This window comes from Cryptotermes secundus, unplaced genomic scaffold, assembly GCF_002891405.2.
Source record: "Cryptotermes secundus unplaced genomic scaffold, Csec_1.0 scaffold630, whole genome shotgun sequence".
Lineage (NCBI taxonomy): Eukaryota > Metazoa > Arthropoda > Insecta > Blattodea > Kalotermitidae > Cryptotermes > Cryptotermes secundus.
In genome coordinates this window covers 771,019-788,399 of record NW_019720573.1, presented here as the reverse complement: position 1 = coordinate 788,399, position 17,381 = coordinate 771,019, and the positions used below count along the sequence as shown (strand labels likewise).

General features: G+C 37.8%; 1 protein-coding gene across 1 annotated transcript in view; it reads left to right on the top strand.

Moving 5' to 3' along the window:
* Positions 1 to 17,221, top strand: part of LOC111869388 — a 51,620-nt gene extending 34,399 nt beyond the window's left edge. The window contains exons 22-31 of the mRNA XM_023860889.2: positions 3,597 to 3,788; positions 7,367 to 7,507; positions 7,623 to 7,785; positions 9,665 to 9,850; positions 11,346 to 11,551; positions 12,455 to 12,623; positions 13,436 to 13,614; positions 13,695 to 13,839; positions 15,395 to 15,530; positions 16,889 to 17,221. Coding sequence (XP_023716657.1) covers positions 3,597 to 3,788; positions 7,367 to 7,507; positions 7,623 to 7,785; positions 9,665 to 9,850; positions 11,346 to 11,551; positions 12,455 to 12,623; positions 13,436 to 13,614; positions 13,695 to 13,839; positions 15,395 to 15,530; positions 16,889 to 17,045 — 1,674 coding nt within the window. The 3' untranslated portion in view covers positions 17,046 to 17,221. The remainder of the gene's footprint in view (positions 1 to 3,596; positions 3,789 to 7,366; positions 7,508 to 7,622; positions 7,786 to 9,664; positions 9,851 to 11,345; positions 11,552 to 12,454; positions 12,624 to 13,435; positions 13,615 to 13,694; positions 13,840 to 15,394; positions 15,531 to 16,888) is intronic.
* The last annotated feature ends 160 nt before the right edge of the window (positions 17,222 to 17,381 follow it).

Sequence of the window (17,381 nt, the reverse complement as noted above, 5' to 3'; positions counted from 1 at the left end):
AAAATTGATTACAGTTATTGTTTTAATTATTTTATTATTCTTTTTATTGCTAGTGGGGTGGGACTAAGTCCCTTGTACTGCAGCCACTTCTGGACTATTGTACCAGCCCCAGATGATAGGTGAGGGTGATTGTGGAGCAATTGGTGGAATGAAGATTGGCAGGGGAAACTGAAGTACTCGGAAAAAACCTGTCCCAGCGCCACTTTGTTCACCACAAATCCCACTTGACCAGACCTGCGATCAAACCCGGGCCACCATGATGGGAAGCCAGCGACTAACCGCTTGAGCTATGGCGTGGCCTTACAATTTTTGTTACTCTTTACATAAGTCCTTCAAGCTAGCCACTCCGTCACTCTAAACCTTTACCCACCAATTCACTTCCAGCTCGCTGACCATACACACCACTAGCTCGCTACCCTCCTGTAACTCACTTCCCTGTTCTGCATCTTCATTTCAACTGTCCACCTCCGCTCCCTATAACCAACTGCCTCTCTCTCTCTCTCTCTCTTTTTTTTTTAAGAAGTCCCCCAGTTTGCATTAAACAAGAACAAGAGATAGCTGTCTATCTTAAACCTTTTTAGGTCACCAAGGCACACCCCTATGGGCCGGTCCTGCACAATGCCTACCCATGGATTTATAACACTAGGATCAAACTGGAGATGCTAATAGTGACACTCTAAGCCTGAGGAGGACAATATTGATTTACAACAAGATGGTCCTGTGATGGTGTCTCGCCAGAGTAGCGGCTCTCAGGGTGTGAAAACAATGCATAAATAGGTCATACCCTCAATTAAATAATTTTAGCGAGGGACGTATGGTTATAAAGTGATCAGGAAAGGTGGATTCTTTAATTATTCAGATATTAAAAGCAGGAAGAATACAAATTTGATATGGTATTGAATTTGACATAGAAATTTAAAAGAAATTATGAATTTAAGTTTTATGATCAAGTCTTGTAAAGTGGTACTTTCTATAAAATATTATATGCCTCAAAATGTTGGTTCTTTCATTAAACAAAATTTCATCAACAGCTTAAAAAATGACAGTGTTGTGAGCATGCAAGTATGGTATTTTGTGATTATTTTTTTCTTATGAAATAAAAGAATGGAATATTTACATGTAACTGGAATTATTTAAATTGGCGCTAAAATTTTTAACTCATGAAGAAATATTTACAAATACATTTTATACAATGATGATCATTAAATTAAATTAGAAAGTATGTGGAAGGAAACGTTCATGGCCTCGTAAATGATACTGCCCCAGAATTAGTATTGAGTGTCTGAGGAAATCCATTAGACACCTGTCACTCTAGTTGCTATGCTGGCTGAGATTCCAACTGACTGCCTCCAAAATGCAAACTATATTTGTTACCCACCTGAGACAACTAGCACCAGATCCAATGTGAATGAAGAAGGAATGAAAGTAGGCATGTAACAGAATAAATGGTCTCCCTGAGACTGCAGAGACAGTGAAGTCACTCTGGAAATTCTACAAACTGTAGAGCCCATTATTAAAATTAAGTTAAAATCAAAATAGTACATTGAATTTGAAAAATAAATTGTGATTATTGAATTGATGAAGTACTCGGACATGCAGTGCATATGAAGAGTTCTGTCTTCTGGAATATAATATTGTATAGTCCAGTGAAAGTCAAGCAAGGATTTGGAGTAATACAATCCCCTCTATCTTCTGGGCTAAAAGTAGGCCAAGCAAGAAACTAGAATGAAGCAAGCAGTTTGCTCTGCTTGTTGCTTGATCTATGCTGGTTTATTGCTTGGCTTACATGTCTACCCTGAACATGAGAGTGATGTGTTCCTTTGAAAAATATTAGCCAACTTTCACAAACTATACGGTATCACAGCCCACAATATATAACACTTCGTGGCCACCACTGTAAGAACCTCAAACACAACATGGTGAGCATACTTTAGTGCATTGGTTCTCATAAATCACATAGCAATAAATGGGAAGAATAGTTGTCTGAAAGTGATTGTCTACAGAAACTGCTGAGGACTTGTCCATCTAAACGTTATTCCCTTGTCTAAAGTACAAGATTTTGCCTTCTGTTTCTGAAAAACAGATTTCTGAAGCTGTAGGAGCACCCCTTGTTAGCTGTATGCAACTGTTTATTCAGTATATTAGCAGCTACCCTCCATATCTGGAGGCCATGTACTCCATTTGCAACCTGAGGATGTGCCATGCCATGGTGACAAGGGACTCACCTAACCTGGCAAATTATCTTTTAGCTCTCTTCAGTTATGATTTTTCCTTGCATTCTGGTGATAAGACATCAATATATACTTAGTTTCCTTTGCGGGTTTTCTTCTAGATGGACCTCGCTGTTAGCGTTAAGCAGAGCTTCTGTGTTTTTCTCTAGTAGCCATTTTATTTCGTTGAGTACCATTTTGTAATGACCATTACTTTGTTTCTTTCGGATACAGGTTTAATGAGCCCTGTCAAAATCTGTTGCACTACAGTGACTATTTTTAACATGTCATTTTTGGCAACCTGGAGGCCTGTACTGACAGACCCCTTCTCTGAATTTCCTGTTGTGTCAGATGCTGCTGCATGGGAGTCCGCAAACTTCTCCCATATGTCTGCATCCTCCAGCTTTTCCCATATGCCTTCAGTGCACCTAAAATAGACCTACACAGAAGGCGGGTAATTACATGAACTGTGCTACGAGTAACTTCTGTTCCACACAAGTAAAGGTAAAGGGCAAATTTATCCCTGTGCCTAAGCTAGCAATACGCCCTGAAAATGAGTTGGGAAGTGGCTATATAGCTCTGTCATTCAACGCTAGATGAAGGCGAGTGGTGAGCTTCACGCCCCTGCCGCCTTATCCTCGTTCTCATAGAGTTTGGGATAACCATGAAACTAGTTAGACTGATTAAAATGTGCTTAAATGAAAGGTACAGTAAAGTCCATATAGGTAAACATTTGTCTGATAATTTTCCTATCCAGAATGGTCTAAGACAAGGAGATGCTTTATCACCACTCCTTTTCAAGTTTGCTTTAGAATATGCCATTAGGAAGGTCCAGGAAACCAAGTGGGACTGAAATTCAGTGGAACACACCAGCTTCTGGCATATGCTGATGAACTGAATCTACTGGAAGATAACATAGATATCATAAAGAAAAACACACAAACTATAATTGATGCAAGTAAGGAGCCTGGTCTAGAAGTAAACATAGAGAAAACTAAGCATATGTTGCCATCTGCCAGCAGAATTCAGGCAAAATCATGATATAAAGATAGCTAACAGAGCCTCTGAAAATGTGGCACACTTCAGATACTTGGGAATGACTATTACAAATCAAAAATGCTTGCTACCATTGAGTCCAGAAACTGCAGAAGGTGAGCAAATATGATACTCGTACAATGTCTTATCAGAGTGATAAAGTGAGTATCAACTGATATGGCAGATTACTAACATTAAGTGATGATAAACAAATATAAAATATTTAGAGCAAATTCATGCTGTTATGACAGGAAATTTGAAGAGTCAGTATCTACTTAGAAAACCTAATTTAAGTGTCTTCATAACAATGTTTAGCTGTTTGCAATAAGAGCTTGCAATCAGTTTTAATAGGGCTGTCTCAAGAGTAGAGTTGCTTATTGCTGCCTGAACAATTGTTATATGAACATGGTGGAAACAGTGATTGTCCGTGTGACCCAAGGCAGTCTAAGAGGACAGAAAGTGAAGACTCCAGCTGGAGCAACCTACTACAGTTTCCATGCTATTCCATATGCTAAACCTCCTGTGGGACCTCTGAGGTTCAAAGTGAGTCCTTACAGAATAATTCATGTATGGAAGTGATTCTGTAATGATCAGGAAAAGGTACTATGGTGGAAAGAATGTGGTATAAATATGAGTACTTGCTGCATACTTAACTTCTGTTAAGTTTAAATAAATATAATCTGTTCTTGTAGTTCTTGACTAAGTACATTACTCTAGTTGCAACTAGATCCATACAATGAGTTGCCTAGAACTCAAGGTCTACATTCCTGCTGCAGACTCCAACACTATATGTCTTGTGTTGTTAATGTGTTATTTAAATAATACAAATGTACAGTACAACAATAATATTTGATTCATTTCATAGACCAGCATGTTGAACTCATGCACAGTTAGCTATAAGATTTAATCTTGTTGAAGTCAAATTTTTCTTTGTCTGAAATTAGAAATGTGTTAGTAATTATCATCACATCAAAATTATATTAATTTTGGAGCAAAGTATTCTAAGTACGGACTTTGGCCATTTTTATTTGTTGGACATTTTTTTAATAAATAGCGCATTTAAAATCTACTCTTGATAATATGGAGTCCCAACTCCAGCAAATCAACAGACTTCCTATTCCTGAATACTCTCACAGAACATATCAGAACAGATCTCAAAATTTTTCCCTGCCGCTAAGTTTGTACTGTTAGCAGTTTTCTGGTAACAGCTTTCAACAGTGGACATTGTTCTTCCTTTGGTTTACCAAACTGTCCCCATGTCTCTGCTACCATCTTCTAACAGCAACAACTCACAAGGACTGAACCACAGCAGTTTTTTAACTGACTCACTCACCAAACAACTCACTCCAATCCACTTTGTTGTCTGTGGGCCACTGCCTAGCAATGGCCATTGTACAGTGGCCTATCTTGCAGTTGCGAGTAACCAGTGGTCTGTTGACTTCATTGCCTTGGAAATGTGCTCAGCAAAGCACATATATGGATCTGGACATATTGCAAGTGAAAAATGTTATTAGATGAGAGCTTCTCAAGAAGAATCCATTTTGGTCCATTCCTTGCAGTTTAGGACTTATGACCATTTGTATATAACAAATGCAGCTAACTCAGTTCCACTGTTCAGTGGATTACACAATATGATGTCATGCACTGATAAGATGTCTGCTGATAATAGTCATGCTGCATGTATGAGAGAGTACAGGAAAAGGAAGCGGTTAGAAGAAGATACGAGGGTTGGAACTTTAATAGCGGCAACATTGCTGTAGAGACGCCATGCAATGGAACCAAATAATGTCGCTTATACCACACGTTAGTTACATACCTACCTTACCTCAGAGCAAATTGACTCTCCCTTCCCACATCACGCGTATGCGCAGTGACGAGAAGAACAGAGCCTCGTGTTAGCTGGCGGTCTAATGTAGTGTTGTCACGATGTTCTCGAAACAGGAACAACGGAGTTGGATAAAGATTGAATGTGCTAGAGGCCGTACAGCATGACAGTGTATCAAGGTCTTCAAGAGGCTTGCGGGGAATCTGCATTGCCTTACAAAACAGTGGCAAGGTGGGTAAAAGCCTTCAAAGAGGGACGCCAAAATGTGGCAGACGTGTGTTGGCCAGGTCATCCTAGTGTCAGTGAAGAAGAAGTGTATGCTCTTTCCGCACCACTGGAGAGTGATTGATGCCATACGATTTGTGAGCTGGCCAGAGAGACAGGATTAGCACATACGACTGTGCTTCACATTCTGAAGGAACGCCTGGGCATGAGAAAAATTGCATCTTGATGGGTTCTGCATGATTTGACGGAAATGCAGAAATGGCTATGATATGACGCTGCTCGTAATCACTTGGAGCACTATGAGCGCGAAGGAGAGGCTTTCTTACGCCTTACGAGTATCATTACGCTGGATGAGACATGGACCAAATCGTACGAGCCACAAATGAAACGCCAATCGAACGAATGGCGTCATTACGGGTCACCATGAAAATCAAAAGTTCATCAGAACCCCAGCAATGTGAAAGTTATGGTGATTCTCGTGTACGACTGTGATGGTGTTATCCTAATGCATACCGTTTCCCGACAGCAGACCGTCACTGCGCAGTATTACTGTTCATTTTTGGAACACAAACTGCGACCAGCTTTGAGAAAGAAGTGGCAACACTTTCTGCAGAACCCACCCATCATTTTGCAGCACAATGCTCAGTCGCATGCAGTGCAAGCTGTGGCTGATTTGTTCGATCGATGGGGGTGGAAAGTGCTGTACCATCCACCATACTCCCCGGACTTAAGCCCTTGTGACTTCGACTTGATTCCTAAGATGAAGGAACCGCTTCGTGGCATTTGCTTCAGAACTGTTCCAGAGATTCTTCAGGCACTAGACTGCTCCATTCAAACTATCAACACAACAGGCGCTGCTACAGGTATCCTATGACTTCCACATCGCTGGCAATTGGTTGTACACAATGCTGGTGACTACACTGAAGGAAAGTAAAACTTCGAAACATGCGTATATTTTGTATCAGTTGTAAATAAATAGTTGCCACTATTATCCTCTTCTATGTAATAATGTACCTAAACGAACAAAGTTAAATGCCGAACGACAGTGTGAATATAGAGAAATGCATAAAAACGTATCTGCTGAATTGTAACACTCTATAGATTACTGTAACTGTAGCACTCAAAGTAAAGTCTTCAATGTCTCAGTTGGTTCACACATCACAGCTGAATATTCAACTACTGAACTGCCTTCTGAATTCTATTACGAATGAATTGAATTCATGAATGAACTCTTTTGTAGGTTTGATAATACCAAATAGAAGCTATTGGTCCCCTGTATCCTCTGTAGCGGAAACGCCTGGTGATCCCAAGATTCCTTGTATCCACGTGCTGAATCTTTGTTGACATGAGAATGAGTTTTAATGAGCCATTGCCTAGCAAATGGACTTCTGTTTTTTCGCAGCTGTTCCGGCTTTCAAGCAGTGTTTACTGAAACGTTGCCTAGCAAGCGATGGTTGGAGCATTTGATACGGACTCCCTTGTACAAACGCTACAACATTATCCAACATTTTTAAATGTGGATAACATGCCCGAAGATACTTATTAATTAGATGAAATCAACGAAACTTTTCAATGTTAATCCTGGGAACCAAGGTTCCGCACTCATTGTTTTCAATTGTTTATAATAGACTAGTTTACAGTGGATGGTTTTTCATTCCAAGATTAATACGAGTATACCGGCACGAATGTCTCTCATTTTAAAGTCTGGAAAGTCTCACTTGGATTGGACAACGCATATAAAATGAACCCCTAAGGATTTAAGCTGCAATTATTTCAACTGTTTTATAATAACAAAACTGAAAGCGTGTGTGGTAAACCTGATGAACATATTTGAGTTCCATTATAGAGAATTTCGTGAATGGTCAAATAATCTCCTGTCCTAAATGTTACTTAACAAAATCCAGTGTATGTCAAATGGATGCCTACCTACAAGTTCTATAAGAAAAGCTCATTGCAGTTTCATGTGTAGATGACTTAAGATGAAAAGAAACTCTATTTCTTAAATGAAACAGATATTAAACTGTAGTTTCTTTCGTGCTGCTTTCACATTGTAGTGTGAACTTGCTTTCAGGCCCCAGAGCCGGCAGAGCCGTGGGGAGGAATTCGTGATGCTCTCAAGGAACCAGCTGTGGCCCCACAAACGGGAGTGTTCAGTAACACTCAGTATGAAGGAGATGAAGACTGTCTGTACATCAATGTCTTTACACCTAAGGTAACAATACTTATCTTGTGGAGAGAAAACTGCGTAATATATGAGTACTTTGCAGCAATAAAAATATACATACACAGATTTCAATTGTTTGTTTTCTCTTCACACCCACCTGCAGCTTCCTGTCAGCAATGCTGACGTGCTTAAACCTGTCATGGTGTATATCCATGGAGGAGCTTTCTGCATTGGATCAGGAAATGCCCAAATGCATGGACCTAGCCCCATGATGAATACTGGAGAAGTCGTTTTGGTTACAATGAACTACCGCTTGGGAGCATTAGGTGACAAGAGTAACACATTTATATTTATTTGAATATAACTTACTGGTAAAACTAGCTGAAAATATTTACACTAAAAATTCGAATTCTTGATCAAAAAGTCAATGAAAATAGAATTTTCTGTAATAAACATAATTTTATTATGACATTTTAATATATTAGAATTCTTCTGAGAACGTATCATTTAAATTATTAGCTGACTGACTAATTCATGACAGTATCTGAAGGTAAAGACAAATAAAAGGACTAAACCCTGAGCTAGCTCAGTTCTGTTTGTATCTTCACAGCCTGCCATTTTCATATTCCTCCCATGGCTTCCTTGGTCACCCAAGAAGATGCCTTTCACCTAACTTCCCACCAAACTTCTGAATATATTTGTTTCTTCCAGCCCAATACAGCCTTGGCTTTAAGATTTTCCATATATATGGGCATGTGGTAGTGTAGTTGGTCACGGTATCGAATCCTGAGGAGGTCATTGGAATTTTTTCAATTTACCTCATCCATCCAGCCACACTATGGCCCCAGGGTCGACTCAGCCTCTAACAGAAATGAGTACCAGGAATATTCTTAGAATATTCTTGGGGGTAAAGGGCGGCCAGCACGTAAGGCTGACAACCTTGCCGCCATCTATGAGCTGATTGTCTATAAAATGTGAGAACCTCAACATCTCACAACCCTATGCTATGGGCCTCCATGGCCTGTTACAGGGATAGCTTTACTTTACAGGGATAGCGACGTAACAAGAAATTTTACGTGGGTTTCGGACTTGAAGGAATATTTATTGTACAGTCACTTTTACACTCACGCTTACAATTATTCTCAACTTATAACGTTGTCAGACGTTTCCTCTTCACTATTACAATTACCTGTGCTGCTGATCTCGGTGAAGTGTCTTCTGCTCTGCTCAGAGCTCAACAGTCCTTCGTCCCTTGTCAGATATGAACTCGCTTCTGCTAAAGTCAAATACAAGCTCTACTGGTCTCTGGCCGACATTGGACTATTATAACATGCACTTGGACTGAATAGAGAACACCTTGTCAAAGGGTTAATTTCGCCCGCTGCTATGCAAACACTGCTTCAAACAATTTGTTCCTGTGGGAATACATGTCTGCCTCAAACAATTTGTTTGTAATGGTGGAAACCCCACTGTTAGACTTTAATTTCCAGGTCAATGATTTCCTAGGAATTGCTAGCTGTTGTATAGCAATGGATGCGTCCTGATTCCAAACATTCTGGCCCTAGGCAGCATGCCACAATATATATATATATGATATCTACCACTACTTTCATGACTTATGTATTAATTTAACTAACTTTATAATACTACACATCACAATTCATCTCTTCCAGATCAGATTAATTTCCTTAGGACTTTGTTTACAAGTACTTGAATTTTATATTTTCCTTCCATAACAGTCCACATTTCACAGACACAAAACAAAAACAGGTAAAATGGTTATTTTATACATCTTCGTGTTTAGCGCCTTGCAATGAAGGTGATATTTTAGCAGTTTATTAAATATGGAACAAGCATTTCCTCAGTACATTCTTCCATTAATTTATCTGTACCTCTCACTTTTACGTGTATTTTCTGTTGTATCAGTAAATAAATTTAAGATTGGGAAGCTAAAAGTAACAACAGGGTTATATGGATTAAGATAAGCACTGCTATGATAAATTTAAGATTGGGAAGCTAAAAGTAACAACAGGGTTATATGGATTAAGATAAGCACTGCTATGATAAATTTAAGATTGGGAAGCTAAAAGTAACAACAGGGTTATATGGATTAAGATAAGCACTGCTATGATATTGGTTAAGTTACGTAGGAATTCATACAAAAATATAAGCCCTATATTTTTGAAAATTGTTCCTCCCTCTCAGGATTCCTCAGTACAGGAGATTCAGTGATTCCTGGCAACAATGGGCTGAAGGATCAAGTAATGGCTCTGCGCTGGGTTCAACAGAACATAGCACATTTTGGAGGAGATCCTGATAATGTGACAGTTGGTGGAGTCAGTGCTGGAGGGGCCAGTGTTCACTTGCATGTTTTGTCTCCTATGTCTAAAGGTATGTACAGCATCTAATGCATTCTTACATTTTAGTCAATACTGGACATAAAGAAATGGGTCATGTAGATAACTAATACTGAAAGAAAACACTTCGTTCTCGTCTATCATATTTTTCTTGAAAAAAAGTGTCAATATTTCGCAATATAAGTAATTATTTTGGACCCCACTAGAAGCATAGCCACCTCATAGCTGCAAAAGGACTGTTTCAGTGTTCTACATAGTTTCATCCAGTCATTAGTCATTATCTTCTTTAATTTTGTCTGTAAATCACATTCAACAAATTACCACTGCCATTTCTCATCCAACTGTATATCTGCACCCAAAAGAGTGCATGACATAGGATCTTTAAGACAGACATTTTTCATCAGGTCCTCATAAATACAAAAATTGTTTCTTTGACTTATCTATCACTGGATTATATTGAACACTTCAGTATTTTTTAAATGGAAGCAAAAGTGCTCAAGATTTCCTTATATTTTGATGACATGGAACTTCCATGTTCTCTTTTGCCTTCTCTTTTTAGTGAATAAGTGTACTTTACTTATGGAATTCATTCTAAGGTAGAATTATGAAAACAATTTGCTTTCATCAGATGCTCCATTTATAATTTAAATGTGAAAATAAAACAAATTAGCACTGCATAAATTATGGAAGGTATAAAAATATTTTAAGGATACGTCACAGTATTCTTCTTTTGCCCTTTTAGCACTGTTTCCATTTTATGTGGACCAATGAATAAAAAGTCTTCAGACTCATCTTTCTTTCCTCAGTCTTTCCTTTTCAGTTTCTTGTCAACTGTCTCCACTTTTCCTGAAGTTTTCCAATAATTGGCTGAACCATATTGCTGTGGGTTGTCCTTAATTTTTAATTCTAATATTCCAAAACACAAGTTTTAAATGAGTATAACCCTCAAAAGTTGAAACAGCTGTGAAATTCTGAAGAATATAAAACTTGTAATTTACAAGAACACAACGGTCCTTAAATTAATAACTTGTAGAATAACATGACAGTTTAGACAAAAGATCCATAAAAATTGTGGAAACTTTATATATTTTGACTGCATTATATAGCCTGTATCATTATCAACCATAAAACAGAAGTCACTTTAAATCTGTGTTTATGAAACATATGTACTCTGCTCAGTTTTGTACGCTCACAATGTCAACTTACATTCGGACATTCCACATTAGAATGAAACACGGCACGACAGATGTTCTTGATAATTTCTTCAATGGAACATATTCACTCTAGCAATGATACTTTCATGAGGACAAAGCTTCTTAGAAATTAAAATTTTTGAAAGTGTACGTCACAAAATTATTTTACACAAAGTTAAATCATGATTCATAATTTTGATAACAATTATGCATAAAGATTTTTACAAAAGTCCATAACTGGTCATTTGATGTTGTGTACTGGAACTGGCATTACAAGAAGCAGCATTCCACCTCTAACAGCCATTCAATGTTACTGATTCCTGTTTTCTGTGACAGGGCTGTTCCATCATGCTATTGCTCAGAGTGGCTCTGCTCTTTGCCCATGGGCTGCAGAAGATCCCTCACTAGCCCTTAGCAAAGCATTCAGATTGGGGGAGGCACTGGGCTGCAAGACATCAGATTCAAAGAAGTTACTGGAGTTTCTTATGAAGGTTCCTGCACAGAAAATTGTTGAAGGGATTGATAAAGCTCTCGAAGAAGAGGTCAGTGTCAGTTTTTTCATAGTGATTGGTGGATTTGTTTCAAGGTTAGACAATATTAAGACTTAATTAAAATCTGAATTAATCTGAACAGCCAGCATATGTTAACGATGTAATGACTACTTTAAATGTGCTGAAATTAAATTTGAAATTCTCTCAAATTTTCAGTGCTGGTTGCACTTTCATCATACATGATATTATGAAAGTGACATGACTAATTTGCTCTCCTGCTTGTTGGTGACCTCAGAAATTTCAGAATGGCCAATCCTTCTAAAGTCTGTGAAATGTATCACCTTGATAATGGAGCAATTTTCTTGCAGACCTGTCAGATGGCTCAGTTTGTGCAGATAGTTATATGTTTAACTTGTGGGTTGATCTTCATCATAACACTTGCAGTGATACACAGTTCTCAACCACAATACTAAATGGATCTGTGGTCAGGCCAACCCTTGGGGAACAGAATTCCTCTCCTGGAAATGAAACTACAGTTTATCACTTTTCAATATGTTGCTTAACTGACTGACTACAGTTTTCAAATGTTTTTCATTATTTTTTAAATCTAGAATGAATTAATTAAATCTAACTATTATATTTATAGGCTAAGCTAAGGTGTTAAATAAATTGGGGGAGCCTCACAGTGAAGCAAGCGTTACCCAATCAGCACTCACCACAGCAGTTCCAACGCCCATTGGTTAGTGTGCTGCCTAGCAACAAAAGTATATAGATAGACGTCCGACATGCGAGCATCAGTCTTATAAGTACCATGCGCTAACAGATTGTGCAGTTAGAATTGGAATATACAATTATCTTGCTGCAATACTGAAATTAAACATGGAAGAAAAATTACAGTTTTATTCTGTCTGCTAATGCAGGTCACTAATTACAATTACTCTTCTCATTTAACAGGAGAAGCACCCTATGCCATTACTTTTTGTGCCAGTCATAGAGAAAGGAAATCACAAAGATGAAGCATTTTTACGTGAGAAACCTACTGACATCATTAAGAGCGGGAAATTTAACAAGGTCCCCCTCATTATTGGAGGTACCTCAAGAGAAGGGTTGCTTATAATGCGTGGTATGAGTCTTTTTTTCTAATTCGCATGTGCATGCAGTACACAATTAAAGTGGTCTAACTTTTTTAGTTTAGTAGACTTCAGTGTCAACAACAGTTCATTGATTATACAGAATATACATACATATATACAATTTTATATAATTTTATGTATACACAAGCATAAATGACAAATGGATTATTATGTGTCAGTACTAAAATTCAATATTATAATGCACTATTATGTTAATATAAGTGATCAACTGCTAATCAGTATGCTTCAAGCTTTGCAGAACTTTGTCTGTGAGAATGATTTGTAAAGTAACACAATTGTAACAAATTGTGAACTGCTGATGCTTATTCTGTAACATGTCAACTTCAAAATTTATCACAGAAAATTAAATCTTTACTTCCTAGAAGGGACTATATCAATGCACTATTAAAGGATGCTATGGAAGTAAATTAATTTTCTTTTTAATTCACTTAGTTTGGGGGTGGAGTCCAACTGGGTTCACTCGGCACGGCGGCCAATGTAGCCTGCCCCGGGTGATTATGATGATGGAGAATTTGGTGGAAAGAAGATTGGCAGGGGAAACCGAAGTATTCGGAGAAAACCCGCCCCAGCGCCACTTTGTCCACCATAAATCCCACTTGACCAGACCCGGGATCGATCCCGGGCCACCGCCGTGGGAAGTCAGCGACTAACCGCTTGAGCTATGGCATGGCCCATGCTATGGGAGTAACTGTAAGGATAAGAAATAGGTATTACAATATTTCAAAGCGATAGCTCTACTTAATGAATGAGAAATGACTAAACATTTTTGATTTTCCTGTAGATCTTATGGAACATTCATCATGGTACCACTCTCTGAGTGCTGATCTCGAGCCTCTGATATCTGTAAACCTCAAAATACCGAAGGGCACAGAAGAAACCAAAGAAATATCTCACAAAATCAAGGAATTCTACTTTGGTGATAAACCTGTGTCTAAAGAAACATGGCCTCAACTAGTAGATGTATGTAGAAAATATATTATCATGCTCTTTTTATGTCAAAATATTGCAGTATTTAACGAGATTTCATTTTGTTTTCCCAGGTATATGGTGACATGCTTTTCAACTTTTGGACATACAGGAGTGCTAAAGAGCAACAAGCAAAATCCTCGGCTCCTGTTTATCTGTACCAGTTTTCATTCCAAGAACAATCAAGACACTTACATCCAGCTGATATAAGTATACCAGGTAATATTGCTTACCTATATTTTTCACCACTTCTCCCACCGAAATATGTTTATCTTAAAGTATTCAAAATATTTGCAAGAATATCCTTTAATTTATATATGATTAAGGTTAGCCATTGTCAAAATAAATGATTTTTAATCAGTCAGTATTTTACAGATTGAAATTTATTTCCTGCTGCATGTTTCGGTCCTCATGGGACCATCATCAAGCAGTAATATGTGAATATGTGCATGGCCACGGAGCTCGTAATATGGATCCATATTTGGTAAAATGTGTCATATTTATAATACACACAACAGGATACACATTGTGAAAATGTTTAATTCAATTGAATTTATCCTAGGTTTAAAAGACACTGTAGGAATATCACGAGTACTATAATTGATGCTGTCTTAGTACATTTTTCAGATTTTATCAGTTAGTGTACTATTAATGGAGAAGAATGTCTATTGGGAGATCACTGCTTCTCTGTCAGTTACATTTTGCCATATGATTGTGGAAGTTTCTACCACTCATTCAGTATAATAATGCAGATATTGTTAATTATCAATGAAAACTAACTTTATCCCATTTTTTTCTACCTAAATATGAAAATAAAAAGTCAAGAATATTATATATCCAAAGAATAGTAGTAAATTTGGGAAGAGAGATGTTTATATCTTTATGAAAAAGAATTCCTGTGCTTTATATTTCATCAAGAAAAATATTATTCTTTTTATTTATATTCAGAAGGTGCAGGAACACTTTTTCACGCTTGATGTCATGGTGCTGTCCCTTTTCTTAATTACGCACCATGCCTTGTAAATATATGAGCACTCTGCACTATATTGCAAACAAAAGCTGTAAGTACTAAAATGGAAGAAGCTTTATCTTTCTAAATTTATAATTGCTCATCTATCAGGAAAATTCCTGCTTTTAAGGAATCCAAATGTGCATTACCATGTCCCAAAAGCTCATCATTTGACCATATTCTAAGCCAGTTGAATCAAATCCACTTCTACACCCTTTCCAAAAATGTTACTTCTTGTAGTAAGTTTGTAAAATACGTGATCCCCATTCAATTTCCATGAAAGTATAATTTTCTCTCATATAACATTCAATTTCTCTGCTTTCAGCCAAGGTATCTCAGTGTTAAAATTGTTTATTTAGATTTTCTTAAGGTTATTAGGATTGATTCCCCATGCTTTTATACCGCTACACTTATGCATCTGATGCTTGTACATCAACAGTGGACTTCCAGACATGGTTCTCACAAATGTCATTTATGTTTATGTTCCTTTTGTGGAACACGCCTGTTAAGCGTACACTGCATACTTCTACGATACTATCGTTCTTATATTTACTCTTTTCTGGGTGCAGGAGGACATGGAGGAGAAGGGGGTGGTGGTGTCTTTGAAAACTTTTTAATAATGCAGAGGAACCTTGACCTGCTGGGTTTGCAGAAGTTCAGAGATATCACTGAAATAAAGAAAGAATATAGGGAGATGTAACTCTAGTGCCAATTCTGCTGTTAACCACTGCAAGTAGTACCTAATATGCTATCAAAATATTTCAGGAGCAGATCATGGCAGTGATCTTGGATACTTATTTGAGACAGCGTTCAACAACGATCCATATCTTCATCCAGACAGCGAAGGTGCAAAGTTGAGTTCAAAACTGCTTAAGATGTGGATAAATTTTGCAAAAACAGGGTAAGTAATCAAGTGTTGCAATGTGCATATAAGTGTGCAAATTCATTATAAGTCATTAAAAGATATGCCTGAGCCAGAGAGATACAGTTTAAACAGTCTCATCACAGAATAATATATCCATGTCAGCTGAGAGATTGAATGCTTTATCACTAGATAAATACATTTCTCACACTGCTGTAAGTGTAGGCCTATCAAGAGATATAATCTAACACTATACACCACAGGGACCCTACAGACCTTTGGCCAGTGTTTCATTATTAACTACAATAACATTACACAACTATGTCTGTTTTTAATTAATTCGCTTAGTGGGGGGTGGAGTGCAACTGGGTCCACGCGGCACAGCGGCCACTGATTGGCCTATTGTAGCCTGCCCCAGGTGATTATGATATGGAGAATTTGGTGGAATGAAGATTGGCAGGGGAAACCGAAGTACTCGGAGAAAACCCGCCCCAGCACCACTTTGTCCACCACAAGTCCCACTTGACCAGACCCAGGATCAAACCCGGGCTGTCACAGTGGGAAGCCAGTGACTAACCGCTTGAGCTATGGCAGCGGCCTCAACTATGTCTGTTAGTGTCCAAAGTACAATTGTTTACTATTCACTCCATCCATTTGTCCCATTTATACCCTCTTTTCAATCAAGAATTACAATTTAGGTCGCTTCTCAGACATAAATAAAGTGCTTGTAGCATGTTTACTCAACTATATTACTGAAATATGAAGCATATTGGGTGTCTATTTTCTATAACAGTGATGCAAAAGTAGACATTCAATCATGAAAAGTCAGTTCAAAACCATGACAAATTAGATAATTTTTTTCTGAATTAGGCAACAAAAATAATTAGATACAGAATTTCTGGTTAAAGATATGAGAAATGTGTACACAACTTCAGTCTGAAAACCTGAAGGGAAGAACATTTTTGAAGACCTAGAAGATGATGGGAGGATAATAATAAAATGTATCTTAAATAAATGACGTGTGGATGTGGATTGAAGTCATTTGGCTAAGAATAGATACTAGTTGTGTGAGCATGTGAACGCAGTAATGAACTTCTGGTTTTCAACAGAATTCAATAGAATTTTACAACTCTGCCAGTTGTGACGTACAATATTAGCCACAATTTACCTCCAGCTTGTTGGACTTCAATCTCCTTCCACCAGCATGCAGGCCTGCTCATCTGTTAAAATGTGGTCTACTTTAAAAAAGTAACATTCTCTATTTTACCCTGCACATGATGTGATGGAAAGCTGTAATAACATTACACATATCCACCTGACTCCCCGTGTGTCAAACCGAATTTAAACTGACAGAATCTCGTCGCAAGCTCATACTTCTTGAACGTTCTGTTGTACAGCAATCCCACTCCCGTAGCAGACAAGTCACTGGGGGTGTCCTGGAGCCCAGTTACCAAGACTGAACTGAACTACCTGAAGATCGACAAGGAACTGACTATGCACAAAGATCTAATGAAAGAAAACATGGCCTTCTGGGACAAAATTCTAGCATCTTGAAAATTAGTGACATTGTACATAAGTCTTGCATTTCAAACACTCATTTATGTCACTCATGATTTTATCTTGTAGTGTATGTACAAATACATCGCTCTTCAATAAAGTAATAAAATAACTTCTGCAAAATGATATTTATATATCTCCTGTATTAATTACATTTGCAGCCCTTCACAGCTGCCAGGTCTACTGCTTCTGTATTGATTGGTATGTGCACATAGGATATTCAGAACGTAAACTTCAGAACTCAAAATGTTCCTAAAAGTAAGTGTTCATGCTATATATATGAAGTTATCTGGAACACATTGCGTTTCAGAGAAAGGGAAAGCAGCCCAAGAA